The 23,639-nt window shown below is 39.3% G+C and overlaps 1 protein-coding gene across 5 annotated transcripts in view; it reads right to left on the bottom strand.

Moving 5' to 3' along the window:
- Positions 1 to 739: 739 nt before the first annotated feature.
- LOC125452703 (low density lipoprotein receptor adapter protein 1-B-like) overlaps positions 740 to 23,639 on the bottom strand; it is a 102,176-nt gene continuing 79,276 nt past the window's right edge. For 4 of the 5 annotated variants that reach the window (XM_048531411.2, XM_048531412.2, XM_048531409.2 and 1 more), the window contains 3 exons: positions 21,043 to 21,077; positions 18,127 to 18,155; positions 740 to 4,390 (listed from right to left, as the gene is read on the bottom strand). In XM_048531411.2, coding sequence (XP_048387368.1) covers positions 4,344 to 4,390; positions 18,127 to 18,155; positions 21,043 to 21,077 — 111 coding nt within the window. In that variant the 3' untranslated portion in view covers positions 740 to 4,343. The remainder of the gene's footprint in view (positions 4,391 to 18,126; positions 18,156 to 21,042; positions 21,078 to 23,639) is intronic. The other variant, XM_048531410.2, reaches the window with a different exon arrangement.

Raw genomic sequence — 23,639 nt, 5'->3', positions numbered from 1 at the left:
GCAGTACTTTGAGTACCAATTGATCTCAAGGATAGCATTCTCCATCACGTGGTCCATAACTAAGAATATTTTCTCTGTCATATACAACATTACTAACCTCTTTTGTCATTTTCTTTAGTGTTGAAAACACTAGTCCATCTTAATCACCTCCTTTTGCAGTAGAATTTTATAGTGCATTCCTCACTTGCCTCCTTCCTTCTATCACAATGATAAAATGTCACTCCGACAGTTCTGGCCTGTGGTCTCTTCTATACAAAGGCTCACATCACCAAAGCTCTAAGCTCTTGCTACACTTGCAAAGTTTAGCACATTTGAAAGAATGAACTAAAACTTTTGATACTCCGGATTCCCATAATGTAATCTCCAATGTCTGCAATCACTCTTGTAATATATGTACAACTTTCTGTAGCCTCAGATTCTCTACTTCTGGTCTGTCTTTCACTGCCTGTCCTCCCTGCTTCATTGTTGTTGACTTGCTCTTTCCACTATTTCCTGTTTCCGCTCAAACTCTCACTCAACGTTATCACCTTCTTCTTCACTTTCAATCACTGCTAAAGATCCTCCTCAGATTCTCGTTCGTTGTTTCCTTTTACTTTGTGAATTCTCTACCACCTTTGAAAAGTACTGAGAATGTGTGCAGTCAGTGTTAATGAAATGTCATGATAATATTTCATTCTCCTTGCAGCTAACCATTGAGCTAACAAGACAAAACCCTCTGGTATGATAAATGTCAGGACTTTTATTATTACAGGTATATTAATTATAAAAAGCACTGGTGATTTTATTATAGTGCATATTTTATCCAAAATTCAGTAGTGTAGACAGTCATCAGAATTCAACAATGTCAAATTGTGGATTATTAGGTGTTGATAAATTTCTGAAATTTACAGAATGCTGCCAGTATACTACACCTATTGTATTTACATATCATCCCATGAGTCACCAGACTTCACATTGAGCTGAACTACATGAAAATTCTATCCATTAACTAAACACCAGACAGAGCTGGTGGGGAAGTTTTAAAGTATTCAGAATGAGCATAGACTGACAAATGGCAGTATTAAAGCAGCATTTGCAAAGCTGATTTGACATGAGTTTCAGTGTTGTATTACAAAAAAGGGTTACAGTGCAAAGTAGTCCAAATTAGATGGTGTATAACAGAATTCTTCTGCAGGCTGCCTTCAAACAGCAGAAATATCGAATTAAATAATTTGTTGCATAGATACCATTAAAGTATAAACCTCAGTTTGTCACTATTATCAGCACTTACTCTCAACATTTCTGGCTGAATAACTCTCAGTCACATTGTAAAGCTTCATTTTAAAAAAATAATTCCATGTAATATTATACAGATCTAATGTTCATATATTTCAACAAGCACTTTGCAGTTGAAATGGCACAGGTCAAAGAACAAAAAATTTAATTAGTGATGTTACTAATTAATCTAGAAGTTGAATTAAATTCTATTATGGTTTAAGTACAGTAGTTCTAGATGGCAACAAATTATAATACAAAATGCCAAGAAGTTGAACAATGAATAAATGAGTTTTGTCATTTACATGTACTGAGTGTTCTTCACAATTTTTTTTAAATAAACAATTATAAGTCATCATTGCCAACATTTTTGATGTACTAGTATAAAATACCAAACCCACACTGCATCACCAATCTGAGTAGAGTACAACCCCGTTTACTTAAACACAATGAAGCCTGGTCAAAATATATTTTATATTAATATACAGTTCTTTTAAAATTATATTAGAACAAAATATCTTTTAAAAAGCACATCAGTCCTGTGCCATTCTTTAGTTTTTGTTTTAAAGGAGTTCTAGATTTGTCAAGTACAGCAGCATTGGTCAGTAAAGTTGCATCTTTGTAAAACAACAGTTTATCTTACGGCATAGTTGTTGTCAGTTAAAAATCTGCAGCATTTCCATTATAATTTAAAAATGTTTAAAATGTTCAGTTGTAATTCAAAACTATTCACAACTATTGTTATTGTGGATTTCCAGTTAAATTGTGGATCTATTATGTATACTGGCTCCAGTTGATACTCTAGGTATATCAGTGTTTTCCTTCAATTGTAAAAGTAGTCTTCTTCAAAATTTAAAGCTCGACATGAATACAAAAGGAGACAAATCATGTTGATCTACAGTCATTGAAAATCATAATCCCTACAAGTTTGGAAACAGGCCATTCGGTCCAACAAGTCCACTTCGACCTTCTGAAGGCCATTCGCCCTACCCCTTTAACCTACACATCCCTGAACACTATTAGCAATTTCACATGGCCAATTCACCTAACCTTTGGATTGAGGGGAAACCGGAGCACCTGGAGGAAACTCATGCAGACACGGGGAGAATGTGCAAACTCCACACAGACTGTCACCTGAGGTAGGATTTGAACCCAGGTCCCTAGCGCTGTGAGGTAGCAGTGCTAACCACTGAGCCACCGGATTTAATTCTGTAAAAAAAAAAGTCCTTGTCACCCTTAAAATTCGCAACTAAGAAAGCACAGCTATCGGGGTTGTAGCATTGAGTTCTGAATAATGCATGTAAGCATGTTCTTTTATTTCAGTTTCAAATTTATTTGACAATAATATTTTAGTCATATACTAGTGTAGTATTTTAGATGATTGTTAAAATAAACGTCCTAATTGTGTTAGATGCCACTTATATCATAGGGAAGCAGTAAAAAAATTTTAAAATTACGCTTTAAAAACAGCTCTTAGATTTTTATTCTGCTTCAATTTTTTTCAAAATCATAGTTCTTTCCAAAATTGACCTGTTACATACCAGAATGTTTAAATTGTTCACTTTTAGCGAGGACACCTAACTTCAGAGTAATACATCAGTTCCTTAAATTCCAAAAGACAATCGAAACAATTCTCTAAGTTTTCTTTGTCTAACCAACAACTCTGTTCCATGTGACGTGAAGGCATGAATATTGATAGTATACACATTCTCAATACAAGGCTACATTTTTTGACATAGAGAAATCAATTCAAGGGTTATCTTGTTTCTGCAGAGAAATAAAGCTGCATTCATTTTCAATAAATAACTATGTTTCCCAAACTCCCAAGCATTCTGGAGCTTTAAATTTATCAGCAATCTGTACCCACAACTTGTAGATTAGAAACTCAAGTAGTAAGAAAGGCTGGGATCCTTTACAGCAGACCTTGATACATATGCCACTTAGTTACATGTGGGTTCTTTATGTGCTCATATAGGTATTAGTTGTAATGGCTGGTTTCCAGTATGATAGGAGGTAGTGAATTAATCGTCGATGATACGGTAACTATCCTGTTAAAGTTCAAACTATCTCTTACAACGGTGCCATTACATGTATATCGTACAACTCCATTGGAGTTTATTCTTTGCACTGATTTGAGAGTCAGTTTCCCACACTCTAGCCTAAGTTCAGATGCTCAGCTTTGCTCCAATTGACTGGTTCACTCAACTTTTTTTTGAGTTATAGCCATTAATTAGCACGAGCCAGGGCTTCCATCTGTCCCCAAATGGGGGGCAGTAGCTTTGTGCCACATGGGGATTGGTGGCCAGTGCTGTAGAAGGCCTGACACAAAACAGAACAGGCTACATGTTTGCTGCAGACCTAAGCTGCCTTTAAATCTTGTTGCAATGGAATGAAACCCTTAATGCGCCATTCAGTCATTCACCTAGCACCTCAATTGGGCCACAAGCAGACACACTACCAAACATCACCCCCCAACCCCTCCTGCCAAAGAGGGGCTGGCAGGCAAGGCATGGCCCTGATTAACAGGTTTATCTGCTTACCTTCCTGCCATTGGTGAATCAGCAAGAGATGGCCAAATGTGTGACAATTTGTTAATTGTTTGGTAAAATGCCCCTAATTTTAGAAGAACATGGAATTGCTCAGAAACAACAAGACTAAGGCCAACAAATTTCCTGATAGCCCTGTCAAACTATGCTATGATTAGTCTACAGCTCCAATATCAAGCAATTTCCGTCAATTAATACAAAACAGCTCCAGAGATAGAAACAATTGTGCCATGAAAATCATAGATCAAATTTACATACTGTTACAAAAACAAATCTTCCTCATTGTTGTTAATGCAAATCAGAGGAAATGGTGATTTTCAAGCGGGTGTTAGCGAAAGACAAGCAGCACATTTCTCTGCAGTTCTCTCCTTTCAGCATGTTCCAAAACCAAGCCAAAGTTACTGCGATTAGAATGCCCCAACTCAATCATAAAGTGGGTGGTTGCTTTGCCTAAACCAGATGGCAAGTTTGTAGGTCATGGGCCACACTTTATTTGAGTCTGTGATCATAGGAGGGCCTCTTCTACTCAAGAGTCCTGAAGATCTACTGAGACATTCTTGCACCGTATGTTTGTTCGAGATTCCGCAAATCTGAAATAAAAAACAAAGCATTAATTTCATTTCTATTTACTAAGACCATTGTGTTCAGGTCAATTTACAAATTCATACTGCCGTTATGGAACTTTCTCCACTGCAAGTCTGTGTCAGAAATGTAAGATGCCCACAACTTCCTGTGTATTTGAATTAAATTAAGCCTTATTTAATATCCTTTAAGATGCTAGATTGCATCCTGAAGACACGTACATAAAACAATTCATTGAAATAATCAAACACTGAAATTGAACATACTTATATCAATTTTCAAAAAAACAAATTCACATTTACATGGCATCTTCTGCAGGATTTCCCAGTGTACTTCCAAGCCAAAAATGTATTTTGTGTTTAATCTAGGTTGTAATTTGGGAACTTCAATATCCAATTTTCATACAGAAAGGACCCACAAGCATTACCAGATAATCAGGTGTCGAACTGGATGAACACAGCAAGCCAAGCAGCATCAGAGGAGCAGGAAAGCTGACGTTTTGGGCCTAGGCCCTTCTTCACAAATGAATTTCTGAATTCATGCAGAATTTCTGAAGGGGGGTCTAGGCCCGAAACATCAGCTTTCCTGCTGCTTTGATGCTGCTTGGCCTGCTGTGTTCATCCAGCTCTACACGTTGTTAACTCAGATTCTCTAGCATCTGCAGTTCCCACTATCTCTGGCCAGATAAGTATTTCCTTAAAGAATAGATATGATCTAGATTCCACTGTTCTTCAGTGAATAGTGTGGGATCTTTTCATAACCAGCAGAGACAGCAGGTAAGGCCTAGGGTCAGAGAAACAGAGGATACTTAGGGTGCTTGTTTATAGATCCTTGAAGGCAGCAGGGCAGGTTGATAGGGTAGTTAAGACAACACTTTGTCTTTACGAGTTGAGACATACATATTATGAGAGCATGGAGGTTATGTTGGAGCTCCAAAGGACTTAGGTTAGACCACGGTTAGAATACTGTGTACAGTTCTCGTCACCACACTGTAGGAAAGATGTGACTGCACTGGTGAGCAAGCAAAGGTATTTCACCATAGTGTTGCTTGGGATGGAGCATATCAGAGAGGCTGGGTAATCTTGGGCTGTTTTCTTTGAAGGGGGACCTGATAGAGGTGTAATAGATTATCAGTGTCATGGACAGGTTGGACAGAAAGGGGCTGTTTTCCTTAGCTGAAGGCTCAATAACAAGGGGGCACACTTTTAGGGTGAAAGGTAGGAGTTTTAGAGGAGACTTAAGGAAATGCTTTTCTCCCAGGCACTGTAGGTTTCTGTAATACACTGCCTGGGATGATAGTTGGGGCAGGAAACCTCATAACTTTTTTTTAAAAACGTACTTGAATGAGCTCTTGAAGTGTCATAATCTGGAGGGTTCTGGGCCTAACGTTAGAAAGTGGGACAAGTGTAGATTCAGTGTACTTTTGGTGGTACAGACTTGATGCACCAGTGAACCTTTTCTGTACTGTATGATTCTAAATTCAAAATCTTGCCTGCAAGATAGCATGTTTGTAATGTCACAACTGTTGCTCTAAGATTATCATCAAACAGCTCATAAGTAGAACTTGTTATGAGGGTCTAATGCAGTGAGCAGTGGAGTGTCAACCTAGACTTTATGCTCAAATCTCTAGTGTGACTACAATCCATATCCTAGTGGTTCAGAAGGAAGAGTATTACCTCCAAGCATATAGCTACCTGAACCAAATTTAAAATTTAACAATTCGTGTTTCAATTTTACTTCAGCACAACTGCACTTCATCAGTGGCTACACTGATGATGTTACCCAGCAGAGTAATGAAACATCTGCAGAATAACGAGCCAGCTCGCTTAGCCCACCAACCACAACTTCCACAACCTGGGCTACAAATCTACTCAAGAACCTTAGAAATCACTTCCTATGTTCACACACTAAAATTTATCACTCATATGATGTTCCACAGTTTCAGGCATTTGTGGACAATAGTATAGAGGATGAGTCAGAACTGGGAAGAAATGAAATTACATTACATATTGAAAAATCACCATTGTAATGAATAGAAAATACATCTGCTGGAGTAAGTTATGCAAACTGAGAACACAGCATAGCGTATAAGTAGTTTATAAATTTTCCTGATTTTTCTCAAAATTTTGAGTAAAACTACATTTTTATGGTTGACAGCATAATGTTTCGATATCGTTTCCGCACAGGCTCAACAAAGGGCAAAGTTTTTTTTTCCCATTTACATCAAACTTCATGTACAAGAACAGAAATTGACATTAAAAAGCCAAGGATCAGACACCATCATTACAATGCAGGCAAAAAAAAAATAGCAGTTTGCGACATCAGACTAAAATGCAAGTCCAATACAGCAATGTAATCCACTACGGGACAGCAGACATCAGTGCACCACAAGCACTGATGTTTTGTTTTTCATGTAGTATATTCGTAACTACAATTTTACAATTCATACAATTTCCTGAAACACAGTGCTAGTGGCAATAAAACAAATTCCAGACCAGCAACAACGAACTGACATCTGTCACAGCAGGACTTGTGCTCAGAAGGACTTGGTAGCAATCCGAAATTAGAGGCATCAAGGTCACAGCTAGTTTAAATTTTCATACCTCTATCTCATTTTAAGGAGCAACTAGGTAGAAGCAACCTCCCAACCCTTGATCTATAAATTCATTTGGGTTGAAATCGATTCCACTTTGTCCAGAACACAGCTGTACACATCCATCTCCAGTGATGTGCTGGAACAAGGAGCTGCGCAGTGGAATTCTTCACCATTGCTGGCTTCTGCAACTGCAGGGTGCTTGTGATTATACAGAGATTGCTTTAGGAGTCCTCTATCACCATCCTGCAGAGTTCATCTACAGAAAAGACTTCCACTCCATCAGTACTCAAATTTTATACAACTATCGATACCACATCCTGAAGGTATGTGCCTAGTATTCTGAGACCTGCCATGACTCTTTATACAATAGGGAAGTCTCAGTTTCCTGCCTCCTTCCCAGGTTTGAACGTCACTACCTCTCCAAAAATGTTCCATGACACCTTCATTAAGTTCCCAGGCTGGCACAGCACAAAAATAGAATGGCCTTTGCACTTCCGTTGGGGTCTTCATGAAATAGACCTCCTTAAGATGAGTTTTTAATGTCCAGATCTGGACCAGCCTTGCAATGTAGCCCAGAAAGGATCTGCACATCAGTATAGCATGCTGTGCTCCTCACAACCAGAGCTGATAGGAGATGTAGGGAGAATGTCTCGAATGCAGGCAAAATGCAGAATGAACAGCAAAATTCTGAGAAGGAAGATCAGACTGAGGATTATGACATGGGCCAAGAAGGCCACCCAAGACAGCACCATCGAGCATTAGAAGTCAGGATGCTTCCAGGATGAATGAATTGGATTTGGAATTTATTTAACAAGGTGTAGAGCTGGATGAGCACACCAGGCCAAGCAGCATCAAACAAACAGGAGCGCTGATGTTTTGGGCCTAGACCCTTCTTCAGAAATGGGGGAGGGGAAACGAATTCTGAAATAAATAGGAAAAGATGGATAAAAGGAGAAGATGGATAAAAGGAGAAGATGGATAAAAGGAGAAGATGGATAAAAGGAGAAGATGGATAAAAGGAGAAGATGGATAAAAGGAGAAGATGGATAAAAGGAGAAGATGGATAAAAGGAGAAGATGGATAAAAGGAGAAGATGGATAAAAGGAGAAGATGGATAAAAGGAGAAGATGGGTGGAGAAGAGACAGACAGGTCAAAGAGGCAGGTTTGGAACCAGCAAAGATGAGTGCAGGTGGGGAGTTAGGGAGGAGATAGGTCAGTCCAGGGAGGATGGACAGGTCAAGGGGGCGGGAGGAGGCTAGTAGGTAGGAGATGGGGCAGTGAGGCTTCAGGTGAGAAGAGGGATAGATGGGAGCAAAGACAGGTTAGGGAGGCTGGGACAAGCTGGGCTGGTTTGGGCATGTGGTTGGGGGAGGGCAGGAGATCTTGAAACTTGTGAAGTCCACATGGATACCATTGGGCTGTAGGGTTCCCAAGCAAAATAGGAGATGCTATTCCTGCAACCTTTGGGTGGCATCATTGTGGCACTGCAGGAGGCCCAGGATGGACATGTCGTCTAAGGAATGGGAAGGGGAGTTAAAACGGTCCACGACTGGGAGGCTGTGTTCATCCAGCTCTACGCCTTGTTATCTCAGATTCTCCAGCATCTGCAGTTCCTACCATCTTTGGAATCTATTTAACTGTTTAAGATTATGCAAGTATACAACCCTTAGAACAAAGGACATAAAGGGTCTGAATAAACGTATTATTATCCATCCAACTAGATACAATATCTTCCGTGTAGTCCCATTTTCAAATATCTACATTGTGCTGCTTTTTCCTGATGGTTGGTCAAGGACATTGTGAGTGAGACAATACACTAACATTGAAAGTCTCCATTGTGAGCTCTCGAGGCTTAAGTCAATTTCGTAATGCTGTGTAGTAAAGCCTCTCATGATGAATAGCAGGTTGGCAGGAGTCCTAGTTCTGGGTTTCTGACTTCTGATGCTATGTGAAGTCAGTTGCTTGTAAGAGATTAGTGTTCAACCAGTATGATGCCATCTGTACCTTGGACATCTGAAGAAGCTGATCATCTCTCACAGGAATGTGACTTAGCCACATCCAACAGGGAAAAATATACTACAGCGCACATTTTAACAGTGCACATGAAGGTACGTTTAGAAAAGTAATAAACAGGAAGACACAAAAACATGGAAACGGAAACACAGGTGCAGCAGCAGGCAACTAGCCTTTCATGCCTGCACTGCCATTTGATTTGATCATGGTAGATTATTCAACTCAGTACCCTGTTCTTGCCTTTACCCCTTTGATGTCTTTTGCCCCAAGAATTATATTGACATCCTCTGTGAAAACATTCAAATTTTTCGCATTAACTGCTCTATGGCAGAGAATTTCACAGGTTCATTACTCTCTGCGTAAAGAAATTCTCCTCATTTCAGTCTTAAATGGCCTACTTTGCTTCTTAAGACATGATCCCTAGTTCTGGAATCCCTGTTTAGTAGGAACATCCTTTCTGAATTTAGCTTGTCTGGTAGAATTTTGTACACTTATATATGAGATACTCCCTCATTCTTCCAAATTCTGCGAATATAACCAATTCAAAGTACCTTCGTTTTTCAGCCCTGCCAACCCAGGAACCATCATCATCTTTGCGCACTCTCTATTGCAGCAGCATCCTTTCTCAGCTAACGGGATCAAGATTGCACACAAAACTCCGAGTGCTGTCTCATCGAAGCCCAATACAATTGCAGCAAAACATCCTTGTTCATGTACGCGAATCCTTATTTGAAGGCCAACTTACTCAAGTGTATAAATCATGTTGAAACATTTCTGCATTGCCCTCACAATTCACCCCCCACCCAGCTGTGTGTGATCTGGAGATATTACATTTAGTTTGCCCATCTAAATGATCAACATGTACGATGAATAATTACGGGCCAAGCACTGATCTTTGCAATACCCACTGGTGACTGGATGACACTTAGTAAAAGACCCACATATTCCTACTGTTTTCTGTCTGCTGGCCTGTTCTCTACCCAGGAGAGCACACAACCCCAATCCTATGCGTTTAACCTCACATGCTTCCCTCTCATCTGGGACCTTACTAAAGGTCTTTCTGAAAGTCCAAGCAAGCTACATTCACTAGCTTCCACTTATCAGCTCTACTCATTACATCTTTGAAAAATTCCAGTGGATTTGTCATCAAGAACAAATGCCCTTTTGTAAATCCATGTTGACTCGGTCTAGGTCAGATGAAAAGTCACTGGACTCAAAATGTTAATCTCCAGATGTTGCCAGAGCCTGCTCTAGTGTTGGCCTTCTTGGTGTGGAACACTGGTCAGCTATCTTCGAGTGCATTTAGGCCTAGAAGGCTCAGGACTGCTGAGAACCCGCTATATGGCTACAGACAAACCTTTCTTATTTTGAACTTTTGGATTAAGACAGGGCAAGGGAAGTTGGAAGGGTCAAGCTCTTCTACGGTACCCCAAGGAGAAATTTCTGTGGATCAAGTGTCGATCCTCCTCCATATGGATGCCTCCTGCTGGCACTTTCTCCCTTAGAGGAAAGGGTGTCTCGCATGAGGTTGGGTCACTCACTGGCCTCTTGGTTTAACAGTAATGCTGAACAACTATGACTATAGTGATGGAATGCAGTTCCATCTGCAGATCCGGCAGACTCTGAGCATGCTGCAACACTAAGGCAACATCGTGGTGACGAAAACAGGTTGATATAGTACAGACAAACACTGGGGACACCTAACGTAGTACCATTGTTCAAGAAATGTTATACCAGGGAACTACTGACAAGTCTAATTATGGAAAAAATTCTCATCTTCAGAAATAGTTTTCATTTGGAGAGGCAAGGACTAATTAAACATAGTCAGCAAGATTTTGTCAGAAGGGGTTGGGATCATGTCTGACGGGTTTGACTGAATTTTTTGAGGAGGTGACTGAATGTATGGATGAGGGTGGTACATTTGATGCAGTCCAGAGGATATTTATCAGGATGTTGCCAGGCTGGAGCAATTCAGCCACGAAGAAAGACTTGATAAATGCGATTTTTTAAATTTAAGAGCAGCAAAGGCAGAGACGGACCTGATTGAGGTATATAGAATTATGAAGGGCACAAGCAAGGTAGATAGGAAGAAATTTTCTCCCTTAGTTCAGGGATCAATAACCAGGAAATCACACATTTAAGACAGCAGATGTAGAGCAGAATTTTCATCCAGAAAGTGGTGGGTGTCTGAAAGGCTGGTAGAAGGGAAACATAGCAAGATTTCATAAGTATTTAGATAATCAGGTAAAACTCCATAGCATACAAGGCTAACTGTCAGATAGTGGAACTAGATTAGATTGTTGTTTGTTAACTGCCAAGGTCATGACGGGCCAAAAGGGCTCTTTCCATGCAGCATAACTATGACTCGAATGTCCCAATGCACAAGTAGGAAATGCAGAAGATAGGAAGTATTGATTAGTAGTTTGGGAGGATTAGGTGGGCGAGAGCCATTGAGTGGTGATGGCACATGCAATAGTCCAGGAGACTTGATGTTCGCACTGACTGAGTGAGAGGGAGCCTGGAATGAGTGGGCGATGTTCAGAAGGGAGAGGGGGAGAGCGAAAGAAAATACCAGATGGAAGATTATTGCACTCAGCCATGCTTAGTGCAGAAGGTCATTTATCAACCTCACCAAGATGGCTGCAGTCAATGTTGTAGGCACAGCTTTTTGCAGCAGTCAGCTGGCAGAAAAGAAAACTGCTTTCGTCTCTACTATCACGTATGCCAACACCTCCAGGTTCTTATCTGCAAAGCAAGCTTTCATTTCTGTGCTAGGGGCAAGGGGCTGTTCCTGACTTGCAGCATCTGAATATGTAGCTGAGCTTCAAAAATGGTACCAATGGCATGAACGCCAAAGGTTGCTGGCATTGGTAAGCATGTTAGTGTCTCCTGGCATGTAACTGCAAGGAAAAGCTACCAAACAGCCTGGCCGTATAATGAATGAGGTGAAGAGCAGAAGATTACCTAAGAAAAGACACACTGATCCATATGAATGAGTGATAATGGGAACTGCAGATGCTGGAGAATCCAAGATAATAAAATGTGAGGCTGGATCATCCAGCCTCACATTTTATTATCCTGCTCCATATTAAACTGGGTTTTATGAATCTCACTTGAAAAAACACGCTAACTGAAAATAGAAACATTCTGTCCATTATGTTTGGGTAGCTGTTTAAGGGTCCTCTCAGATTCAAATAAATGTAGAGACATAAAACTTTACTGTCTAATTACAACATCAAAATCTTTTAAGTGTTTTATAGTTGTCATTAATGCAGCATGCCAGTCCAGAAGTCAATTATACACCCAAGACACTGCCTACTGCCGAAATAAATTCAATAGCCAGTTCCTGTTTCTATACATGTTTGCCATCCTATTACTGCAAAGCTGAGGCAACATTTCCAGCTCACTGATTTTCTTCTGTTGTCATCCCAGCATGAATTCTGGTAACTATGTTAAGAAAAGTTTTCAGTCAATATCCCATTATAAGTCAGCTGGAACAGATGGTCTTACTCCCAGGTCAATGGGATTAGTCCTAAGTAATTGGTATTCTGGGATTGGTTTAGTAGTTTGAGAGGATGAAGTCAGCGAGAGCCATCAAGTGGCGACGACGCATAAAATTGTCCAGGAGACAACTGCATGTGTCATATACAAGTAATTGGGCATCCTGCCAAACAGGGAAACACTTAAATTGGAATAGGCCAGGCAGTCTGCCATGTCATAATTCAACAATTGAAGAGAGAGAGAGAGAGAATTTGAGACATTTTTGTATCCTCTGTGTGAGGCAGATGAATAGTGAGCCGATTGTATGCTTTTCTTCAGTGATTTTGACTAGGTGCTTTAGTCCCTAGAAATTTTATTTGCATTTATCTGCATACATACAATCAACATATGATCTGTCCATGTATCTTTTCATTGCTAAAAAGGAACAAAAGCTACCGAACCAGGACCATCATCACTAGGTCAGATTCTTGGTTCAGATCTTCGGGTTAGTCTCAGTTCCCATATAATGACAAAGCCACAGAACTTCCATCTACCTCAACACTGCATAACTGATCAGGGCCAGTTTGTTGGGGTGCAGCCATTTAAATGGTCTTGAAAGACTACCTGAGCTGTGCCTGGGAGTTGCCAGCCTGGCTATAGCTTGCACCATCCTGGAAGACTTGCTACAACATACACTTCTATCATGTGATTTGAAGATACCCTGAGAGTCTGAGTTCAAGACAGATTGGTGAAGGAGAAGCCGAAGACAAGAACCATCTTCAGGTTTATATCTCAAAGTAATACTATTTATCTTACACTAATATTACTGTACATTGTAATCATTGAAAAACCAGGTTCTGACTTGCAGTTGCATTATTATGAGCAAATCTATCTTCCCAGTGCATTCATTTTCATGTGCTGTCAAGACACACTTATTGTGGCATGTTTCAGCAATGCCCACATTGCTATTCGTTCTCAGTCATGTCCAGTTTGGGGCATCTTTGCGAGGTTGTTCCAAGGTCCTGAAGTACTGTTCCACAGTATTTCTCCCTGAACTATTTTCCCCCTTGTCATTTACTTGGAAGAACACTGCTCTATATTCTCAAATGAGTTATAAATTATACCTTCTTACATTTCATTCATGTTGTTATTATCTCACCCAGCCACCATTTGTCAATTTCCATGGCTCACTGAATCAACACATTCAGCTGTTAATCAGAAGGTTGGTGGCTCTGAGACTGCCCAGGGACATCCTCGTATTTAGGGACATAGGTTTAAGGTAAAACGGGGAAAGTTTAAAGTAGCTAAGTGGAGTACGTAGAAGATAGTAAGTGCCTGGAATATACTGCCAGAGGAAATGGTGCAGGCAGATACAATAACAACAACATTTAAAAGAAATCTTGACCTATATATGAATAGGCAAGAAATGGAGGGGTTTGGACTGCATAGAGGAAAACGTTTTTTAGTTTAGAAAGGCATCACATGTCAATGCAGGCTTGGTGGACCAGAGGACCTGTTCCTGCTCTGCACTGCTCTTTATTCTTTGTGCATTCCTCCCATTGTTTCTCACCTGCTTCATAAGTATCAATAGCTGGGTAATGAAAGTCTACAGTCAGGTACTGAAACACTTGTGATCTTGCTTATTCGCTTCAGGCTTCCGTTAGGTCAGGTTGATGCTATCACATTTCTATAATAATTTCTAAGAAACTGTCCCGAAAAGATTTAATGAATTCCTCATCTAGACTTTCTCCCATTTTTTTTTCCCCAATCTATACGCAGGTTAAAGTATCCCATGATAATTGCTGTAAGCTTTTGACAAGACCCCATTATTTCTTCTTAAAATTTGGCAAGATGCAAAAACAGCAGGGTTGTTGTTGTGGGTGATTCAAACCTCCCCTACACTGATTCAAACTCACCACATGCTAGGGACTTGGATGGGGCAGAATGTGTAAGGCCCTTCAGGAGGGTTTCTTGACGCAGTATGTAAACAGTCCAACCAGGGAAGGGATTATACTGGACCCGGATTTGGGAAATGAGCCCAGCCAGGTGAGAGAAGTTTCGCTGGGGGAGCATTTCAGGATTAGTGACCATAACACTGAGAGTTTAAGATACACATGATTAATGATAACAGTAGTCCTTGGGTAAAGGTGTTACATTAGGAGAAGGTGAACTGCAACAATATTAGGCAGAAACTGAAGAATGTTGATTGGAAGCAGCTGTTTGAGGGTAAATACACGGTGGACATGTGGGAGTATTTCAAATGGCAAGTGATGAGAGTTCACAATTGGCACATTGCCATATATATCCTCCATTCTCATAGCAAAGTACATAAACCTTGGATGGCCAGGGATGTTATGACTTTGGTAACAACAAAAATGAAACATATGTAAGATCTAGGAGGATCAGAACTGACAAAATTTTTGAAGCATATAAGGAAACTAGGAAAGAACTTAAATAAGGAATTAAAGGCCTGAAAAAGTCATGAAAAATTCATTAGTAAACAGGATTAAGGCAAATCTCAAGGCTTTAATATATATATATTACGGGTATCCAAGGAAAAAAGTTGGCCCACTCAAAGACAAAGGAAGGAATCTGTGTATGGAGCCAGAAGAGATAGGTGAGGTCCTAAATGAATACTTTGTGTTGATATTCACCAAAGAGAATGAATTGGTGGAGGATGACTTCAGGGAAGAGGAAAATCATGTCTCACAAACGTGATTGAAGTTTTTTTTTTGACAAAGCTACCAAAAAAGTCAACGAAGGTAGAGCAATAGATGTTGTTTATTTGGATTTTAGTAAAGCCTTTGACAAAGCTCCACATGGAAGACTAATTAGAAAAGTTGTCACATGGGATTCAGGGTGAGCTTGCCAATTGGATACATAATTGGTTTAACAGCAGGAGACAGAGAGTAATGTGAAAGGACTGGAGGCCTGTGGCAACGGGTGTTCCACAGGGATCGGTTCCAGGTCTTCTTTGGTTTATCATTTATATAAATGATTTTGGTGAGAATATAGGAAGCACAGTTAGTCAGTTTGAGGAAGACACCAAAATTGATGGCATTGTAGACAGTGAAGAAGGTGTTCTAAGATTACAAGGGAGACTTGATCAAATGGATCAATGGGCTGAAAAATGGCAGATGGAGTTCAATCTGGATAAACACAAGGTATTGTACTTTGGTACAACAAACTCGGGAAGGGCTTATACAATTAATGGTAGAGCCTTGGGTAGTGTTGAAGAGGAGGGACCTAGGGATGCAGATACATAATTCTTTGAATTTTACATTGCATAGGGACCGGATGGTTAAAAAGGTGTTTGGTATACCTGTCTTCATTGCTCAGTCCTTTGTGTATAGGCGTTGGAATGTTGGGTTGAGGTTGTACAAGGCATTGGTGAGGCCTCTTCTGGAATATTATATCCAGCTCTAGTTGCCCAGTTATAGGAAGGATCGTATCAGGCTGGAGAGGTTTCAGAAGAGAGTTACCTGGATGTTGCTGGATATGGAGGGTTTGAGTTATGAAAGGAAAGGCTGAATAGGTTGGGAGTTTTTCCACTGGAGCGGAGGAAGTTAAGAGGTGACCTGATAGAAGTTTATTAAATAATGATAGGTATAGATGGAGTTGATACAAAAACAAAGTTGCTGGAAAAGCTCAGCAGGTCTGGCAGCATCTGTGAAGGAAAAAAAAAAGAGTTAACATTTCAGGTCCGGTGACCCTTCCTCAGAATGACATACACGTTTTTTTAACTAGCTTATCTATCTACCATTTTTCCTTCACAGATGCTGCCAGACCTGCTTGGCTTTTCCAGCAAATATCATTCTTAATTTAAAAAGTGACTCCTCCATCATTTTCTAGCATCTTGTCCTTCCTAAATATTACATACCCTTTAAGATTCACATCCCAATACAAGTCATTCCACATCCATACATCAGTATTAGCCTCTAGATTATACTTGTGTACCTCAATTTGTACTGCTAGTTCTTCTGTGTTGTTTTGAATGCTACGTACATTCAAAGGCAGTACCATAAGTTTTGCACTTTTAATCTGTAAGCATGCCATTATGTATTTGCCGTATGATAGCTTACTACCAATGAGAAAATAAGGTGAAACAGCATAAATTTCAATTATTGGTTTGACCAGCTCACTATAGACAGAATATGGGGCTTTGAAACTGAGCAATCATCACACACGGATGCCCCATCATTTATTGACACAGAACAGCTAATGGAAGAAAATAGGAAGCTGTGGAAAAGGAGTGGTAGATCATACAGCTGGTATCCTGAACGTTAACTTACTAATTCTAAAACTGCTTCTCTTTTCATCTACTCTAAGAAGGATTCAATTGGATCAGCATCACAAATATCTGCAAAAGGGCATGTGCACACTTCTTGCGACAACTCTCAAATGTGGAGCTCATAATTGATGGAATTACTAATGTCTTCTGCCAGCATCATGAACACACTCTCTCAATGCAAGAAAGTGAAAAGTTACATGCTCAATTCATGGCATACAGTATTAAATAAGAAATCCAGAAATCAAGTCACATATGCAGGTCAATCTAAATGGCAAGCAAATAAACTGCTGGCTGTCAATTTAACAGGATTAGGTTGAGATACAGTCTTGCCTATTTAATTCACTTTAATCACTGGATTTGCTGACACTGGGGATTGTTTGTGGTATTTTGTGAATGAACATTTAACAGCAATGTTATCTACAGTTAGATTTTCCAGCCACACTATTTACAGATCTCATCTCAGATATTTTCCCTACAATAATAAATGTTGAATAAATAAAACAACAATCTGTAAATAGGTAAAACAACCTCTTTGTCATCCTTTAAACATCATGGCTTAAGTTGTGTTAAAAGATGATTCACTAGTTTGATCCTGGGTATGGAAGGACAGTTTCAGTAGATTGCACCTGTAGTCTTTGGAGTTCAGAAGTATGATAGGAAATCTTATTGAAACACATCAGCTTCTTTGGGAAGTTGGCAAGGTAGTTGCAGAGAGGTTGCTTCCCCTTGTGCAAGAGTCCAAGACTAGAGGGTATAATCGCAGAATAAGCGGTCATATATTTAAGACATAGACAAGGAGGATTTTCTTCTTTCTGTAGAATCCATTACCACAGAGGCTGTCAAGGCTAAGTAACGAAGTAGATTCAAGGCTAAGACAGATTTGTAATCAAGAAGGGGGATCAAGGGCTATACAAAAAGGCAGAAAAGTAGAGATGAGGGTGATCAGATCAGCCACATTCTCAATGAATGGTAGGGCAGATGCAAAAGGCTGAATACCCTTATGCTGACCCTGTGCAACACTTCAAGTGACAATTTGAAACCATGTTCTTTATTGTCTGGAAAATGGATCAATGGTATTTTGAATTTAATGATTCAACGCTGAAATCTACCAAATCATCAATGGCTAGTTAACTTACAAATTTATTTATATGTTTGCAAGTCAGAATGCTACAATGCCAGAATTCCATTAATCTATGAAAATCATAAATGAATTTGCTGATATTTGATATTCTGATTTTTTTTTTAAAAACAAGTCTTTGCTAGTTTAGTTTCTAAGGATATATTCATGATTCAAGTAAACACCACTGAATGAAAATGAGTTTAAAATGATACACAAACATAAACATATTTTTTAAAAGAATACCTGTGATTGGCTCAATTCCATCCACAATGCTGCTTGTAAAATTGGAAAATAAAAGTCATGCTTTACACAACTTAATAATTCTAGCAGCTCCTACTGTTTGATTTGGCTTCTTGTTGCTAAATAAATTTTTAATTACAACTGAAAGCTGACTGGGTATTTAACTTCAGATTCTACTGTCAATACAAATCTCTTGCATTCATGGCATTTTCTGAAACATTTTCCAAATTCCAAATCACACGCCTTGGACAGAAGTCTTCTCTAGGCATTGATTTCAGTGAAAATTAAACTACTCCCTTGGGACAGATACCTAAAAGAATTTCTTACCTGAAGAGGTAGAAATGAGGAAAAACAAAAGTCAACTTAAAAAGTGAACATTCCTAAAGTCACTGCTCTATGTTTAAAGTTTATAGAAACATTTCAGATATCCCAATAACAAACTTGAAAATCTTGTTCACATCAACGACTTCATAACAATATCATGGTGTTTTAATAGAAGTGGCAGAGAATTGAAAGTGAGTTTGCTTTTCAGGCAAGTAAACAGTCATTTCCATATAACTTCATTGTTTCATAAAGAGGACATCAATGCTAATCTAGCCATTAATAAGATAATGCCCCAGAGAGTAGATTATTGATTAAAAACAACAAATCCTTGCTCATTTTTAAAACTTTTTAAAAAAAAATAGTGTACCTCCAGGAGTGATTTTATGTTGATCTGCACAAGAGTGATTAAAAAGAGAATTTTAATCAACCTTGAAACCAGCAGGAAATTATTAAAATTTTCTGATGTATAAAATTGTTTAAGCTGCCAGCAACCTACCTCTACTTGATTGTTCCATTTGACACCTAGTTAACTCTACGCTGAAACAGCTATTCCATGCCAGGGCTGGATTTTGCCGGGTGGAATATAGGGATACAACACAGATTTTAAAAGCTCCAGATGATCTATGATAAAGCTATTTTGTGCTATTGCAATAAACCATAAACCCAGTTACTTCTAAGGACGGATTACCTATCTGTTCTGAAACAGCTCCTGTGTGCTGAAGTAATTAAAATAAAATTGAGGCAAAGAAGATGGAATTCTTGTTCCTGATCATTATCCAATGTGCTCTGCTGTAAACTGTGCATACAGACTCTGATAAAAGATTGTTGTGGACTCCCTTCAATCATGAGTTGAATACTAATGTGCAATGCTTTCATTCAGGCAAAGGAGCAGACTACATTTAACCCCCTTATGGCTATTACATCACGTAATGTGATTACAGCTAAATCTGTGACCTAATCGTGTGTAACCACCTTAGTCTTATACGCCTTAAATTCTTTGACTAGCAACATCTATCAATCTATTGTTTTTAAATTAACAATTAATCTGGCATCAATTACTATTGAAAAAATGAGACGCAACATTCCAGCACCTTTTCTATGTGCAGGGACATTTCCAAGTTTCAGTCTTGAGAGATACCTCTAATGTTTAGGCTACTGCCCCTAAACCTAGACTTAATATCTCGAACTTTGATCAAATCACTTCTCATCTTTCTAAATTCAAATGAAAACAATCCTACTTTGTTTAATCACCTTAGTTCTTGGAATCCAGGTATCATTTCAGTAACTCTATGTTACGCTCCCTCAAAAGTCAATATCTGCTTCCTGAGGTTTAAACGCCAGAATTAAAGACAGTACTCATGCTATGGTCAGTTAATAGAAGTATTATGGCTAACCATGTACACGGAAATGTTTCCTAACCAAATTCAACACTTACTGTAGTGTAAAATAAAATTGACAAAAAAACAAAATCAAACATAATGAAGCATCAGAAAGGAAAACAGTTCAGGACTAGCAATCACTATTTCACAAAGTTTTAATGACATTTTAATAACAAGTTCTCAATCTAAAAACCCCAATGAAATTTTCATTTTAGAATGAAATTTTCCTACAGTTGAGGTAGCTAGCTTACTATTTTGCTGAAATAATTTATACAGCAAACTTAACAAATATGTTGTAACACTTTCTCCTTAAACAGGATCATTGTGCCTAGTGCCCCAACAGTGAACAAAAGTTAATTGTCAAGTCATTTAATAATTTTCATTTAGTACATTCCAGCAAAAAATTCACAACACAAAGAAACTTCTCAGTAAGTATCCACTTAGAACAGGAGGACTTAAAACACAGGTTCTAGCATTGAAGGAAATCATTTAAAAGAATATAAAATTATATTTCTCAAACACTTGCATAGACAGAATGATAGACAGTTCACTTCGGAACCTGCTGGATTTGATCTGTTTATAGAACAGATCTTAAAACTGAAATGCAAGTAAAATGGGCTCAGTTGCAAAAATTCTCCAATATCATTGAAACCATAATACCTTCTCTTAGAAAATAAAGATTGATCTGCCATTCAAGAGTGAAAACTACGCTAATTATTTAAATAGAGTGTATTGGTCAGCAGTGTGGTTGCTAGGAAATGGTGACTATTTTGTTCCAGATTTTCTCCATTGCCAAGACAGTTGTTGAAGCTTAAAAGTTGAACTCTCTGTTACCTGAGACTGAAACAGTTATAGTTTATAAAAATTATACATCTTGAGCTAAATTATGCAACCTGTTCTCCTAAATCAATTTCAAAATGTTTCTGGCAAATGCTCAAGACATTAAATCTAGATAAAGATATGAAATGAAGCTTGTATAAAACAGAGACAGATGCATCAGGTTCAGTAAAATGCCTGTCTGGACAAGGAGATGCATAACTATAAAGAGAAGACAAAGTACTTCACAACACAGGAACATGCAAGATCATATCACTACATACTCGACCATGAGTAAAGATAAACTCCAAGCAATAAAAAATATTTTATAAAGGAATTTATTTTGGATAGGATTTTTTTTTTGTCCATGGGAATATTAACAGGCTCTAGGATGCCTTACCTTGAGAAAGCATCATCAAGACCATCGTCCTCTTCCTGCAAAAGAACAGTCGAAAATCTTGTTAAACTGTGCTACCATTAACTAATGGAACTGGCTTATTTATTACACTGACATCACACCACAGATCTATTTTTCTGGACGTCAAGCTGAGATTTAGCAACCTTTTCTTCCATTGTTTGCCATATTGCAACATTAAACACATTCTAAAGAACACCTAAGACCAAAAACGGATCTGCATGTTTAATTTACCTCATGGTGTAACTGAAGGCAAATTAGTAACAGCTAAATTACATTTAGAAATATTTTTAAAGGTGGCAACCCTTGGCTTTATTTTACTTAACAGCTTTATTGAGTTAAACTACATCCAATTCAAGCCATGCCCGTTAAATAAGTTCTTCAAACCAGCACTGTAACCCAGTTACTTGCAGATAATTCAACTTGTATATCTTACATCCACCTCACAACTTCAATTAAATGTGCCCTCAACTCATACTAATTACACAGCAACACGAGAGTCAGTGAGTAAGAAACTAGACAGTGGAATTTTGTTTGAAAATTACACACGTGTTATGCTACAGTACACAAGTCATTTAAGGTAGATGGACAGGTAGAGAAAGCTGTCAAAAAAGCATCCTAGGCTTCATAGATATAACGAGTACAAAAGTCGGGAGATGTTGATGAAACACAGGGTACCGGTAGACTTCAACTGGAGTATTAGGCACAGTTATGGGTGGCACACTAGAGGAAGGATATGAATGCACTGGATAGCATACAGAACAGGTTATGAGCATGATTTCGTAGATAAGACAGTTATAAGGACAGATGGCAAAACTTTGAATGTTTTCCCTGCTGAGCAGCAGCCAAACAGGAGATTTGATAGCTATCTGCAAAATCACGAGGGGTCTGGACACAGTGGATTGGTCAAAATTGTGCCTACTTCAGAACAGATCATGAACCAGAGGGCACAGTTTTAAAGAGTTCTGCGAGTAAAGAATGCTTTTTAAGAGGTAAGAAAAATCTTTTTCACACAGTTAGGATACAGAATGCTGTGTCTGGAACTGTGGTAGAAGCAAGTTCAGTGGAGACATTCAGTGGGGGCAACTGGCTGATAATTTTTAAAAAACTTACACGGTTACAGGGAAAAGCATGACTTTGGCACCAAGTTAAAATGCTCAGACAGGTGTTGCTGACACGATAGGCTGAATGGGCTCCTTTTGCACCATAACACTTGTGATTCTTTAAATTGGAGTGTATTTACCAAAACAAATTTTGGCTTGTAGTCAAACCGAATGTACATTCAACCATTCAGATGTCTTTTTCTGGAATGTGGCTGAATCAAGCATAAGGCAAAAAGGGCCCGGATAGGCGAAGTACCACCGATATTAGGCTCCTTAGCTGTGGGAGGAGAGAATCCTGCCTCAATGAAACATCCACATCCTACCAACCGAGCAAGTACCACTCCTCATTCCACCGCAACTCTCACAGTAACCACGCTGTCTGTGCTATCCATTGAACACCATGTTTAACCACAGGCTGCAAATCTTCTCTTCCTTTTGTCTCTCAGCTGTCCCACCTTCTCTCTCGTAATTTGCTGCTGCCCCCAGCATGTCCAACAGCTCCACAGAGACGCAATTACCTCCTCAAATTGGAGCATGAGGTTACTGAGGAGTCCTCAGAGAAAGCATTAGCAAGGTTACTTGTTGTACCCACCACCAGCGGGCAAGTTAACGTAAGAAACTGCGGGAACACAATCTGGTGAGCTCCTCACTGAGACAGCTCCGCAGCCAACCAAGAACAGACTGCCAAATGCAGACACCAGCTCCACCCCAGGCAGGAAACAACCCTGTGGTTTCAGCAAACAGGAACATTGTCCACGTTGACAGGGACAGTAACAGCAGACTGCTGTGCCATATATAATGCCCTTAAATGTGTAAAAACTGCAATAGTGCAGTCAATCATGCAATTGTCTAAAACAACAGAACAGTTGGCAGCTGCCATGGAGATTCAGATCCAGCCTGCTCAGGGTCTGCTCGAGAGGCGCAAATATCTGCACTCCATCACTCCAGCCAATGGTCCTGAGGACAGATGGTATAGCAATAGGGAGAATGGGGAGCCTGGCATTCATTCTATTTGCATCTGGCAAGACGACCCTTGGCATGGATATGCCACAAACCACCACCCTGGGGTCACCCGACCAAACTTCCAGGTCCAACAGGTTCAACTGCTGCGCAGGTTCCTTCCACTCCAGGTGCAGAACCTGGAATACGCTAAACATAGCATGGGAGAGAGAGAGAGGAAGAAGAAAACCCATTGGATGCACCTTGGTGGTCCAGGTAACAATGCAATATATACTATTTGATTTTTTTCTAAATATTGCACTATATAGGGCTTATGCCTGATTTTGTCTGTGTGTACTCTGAATATAACCGTGCCAGCATTATGCCCAACTCCATGACACATAATGTATAATACATGGACATTTGTGGAGAGCAAAAGGAACAAGGGCCGCTGACATCTTTGGTCCTCACCCTTAGAATATTCCTATTCGTTTCCTGTCACAGTCCAATGAGTAGGTCAGAGATATGTTGGGCAGACAG

This window comes from Stegostoma tigrinum, chromosome 4, assembly GCF_030684315.1.
Source record: "Stegostoma tigrinum isolate sSteTig4 chromosome 4, sSteTig4.hap1, whole genome shotgun sequence".
NCBI classification, from domain to species: Eukaryota; Metazoa; Chordata; class Chondrichthyes; order Orectolobiformes; family Stegostomatidae; genus Stegostoma; species Stegostoma tigrinum.
This window is presented reverse-complemented; position numbering and strand designations above follow the sequence as displayed.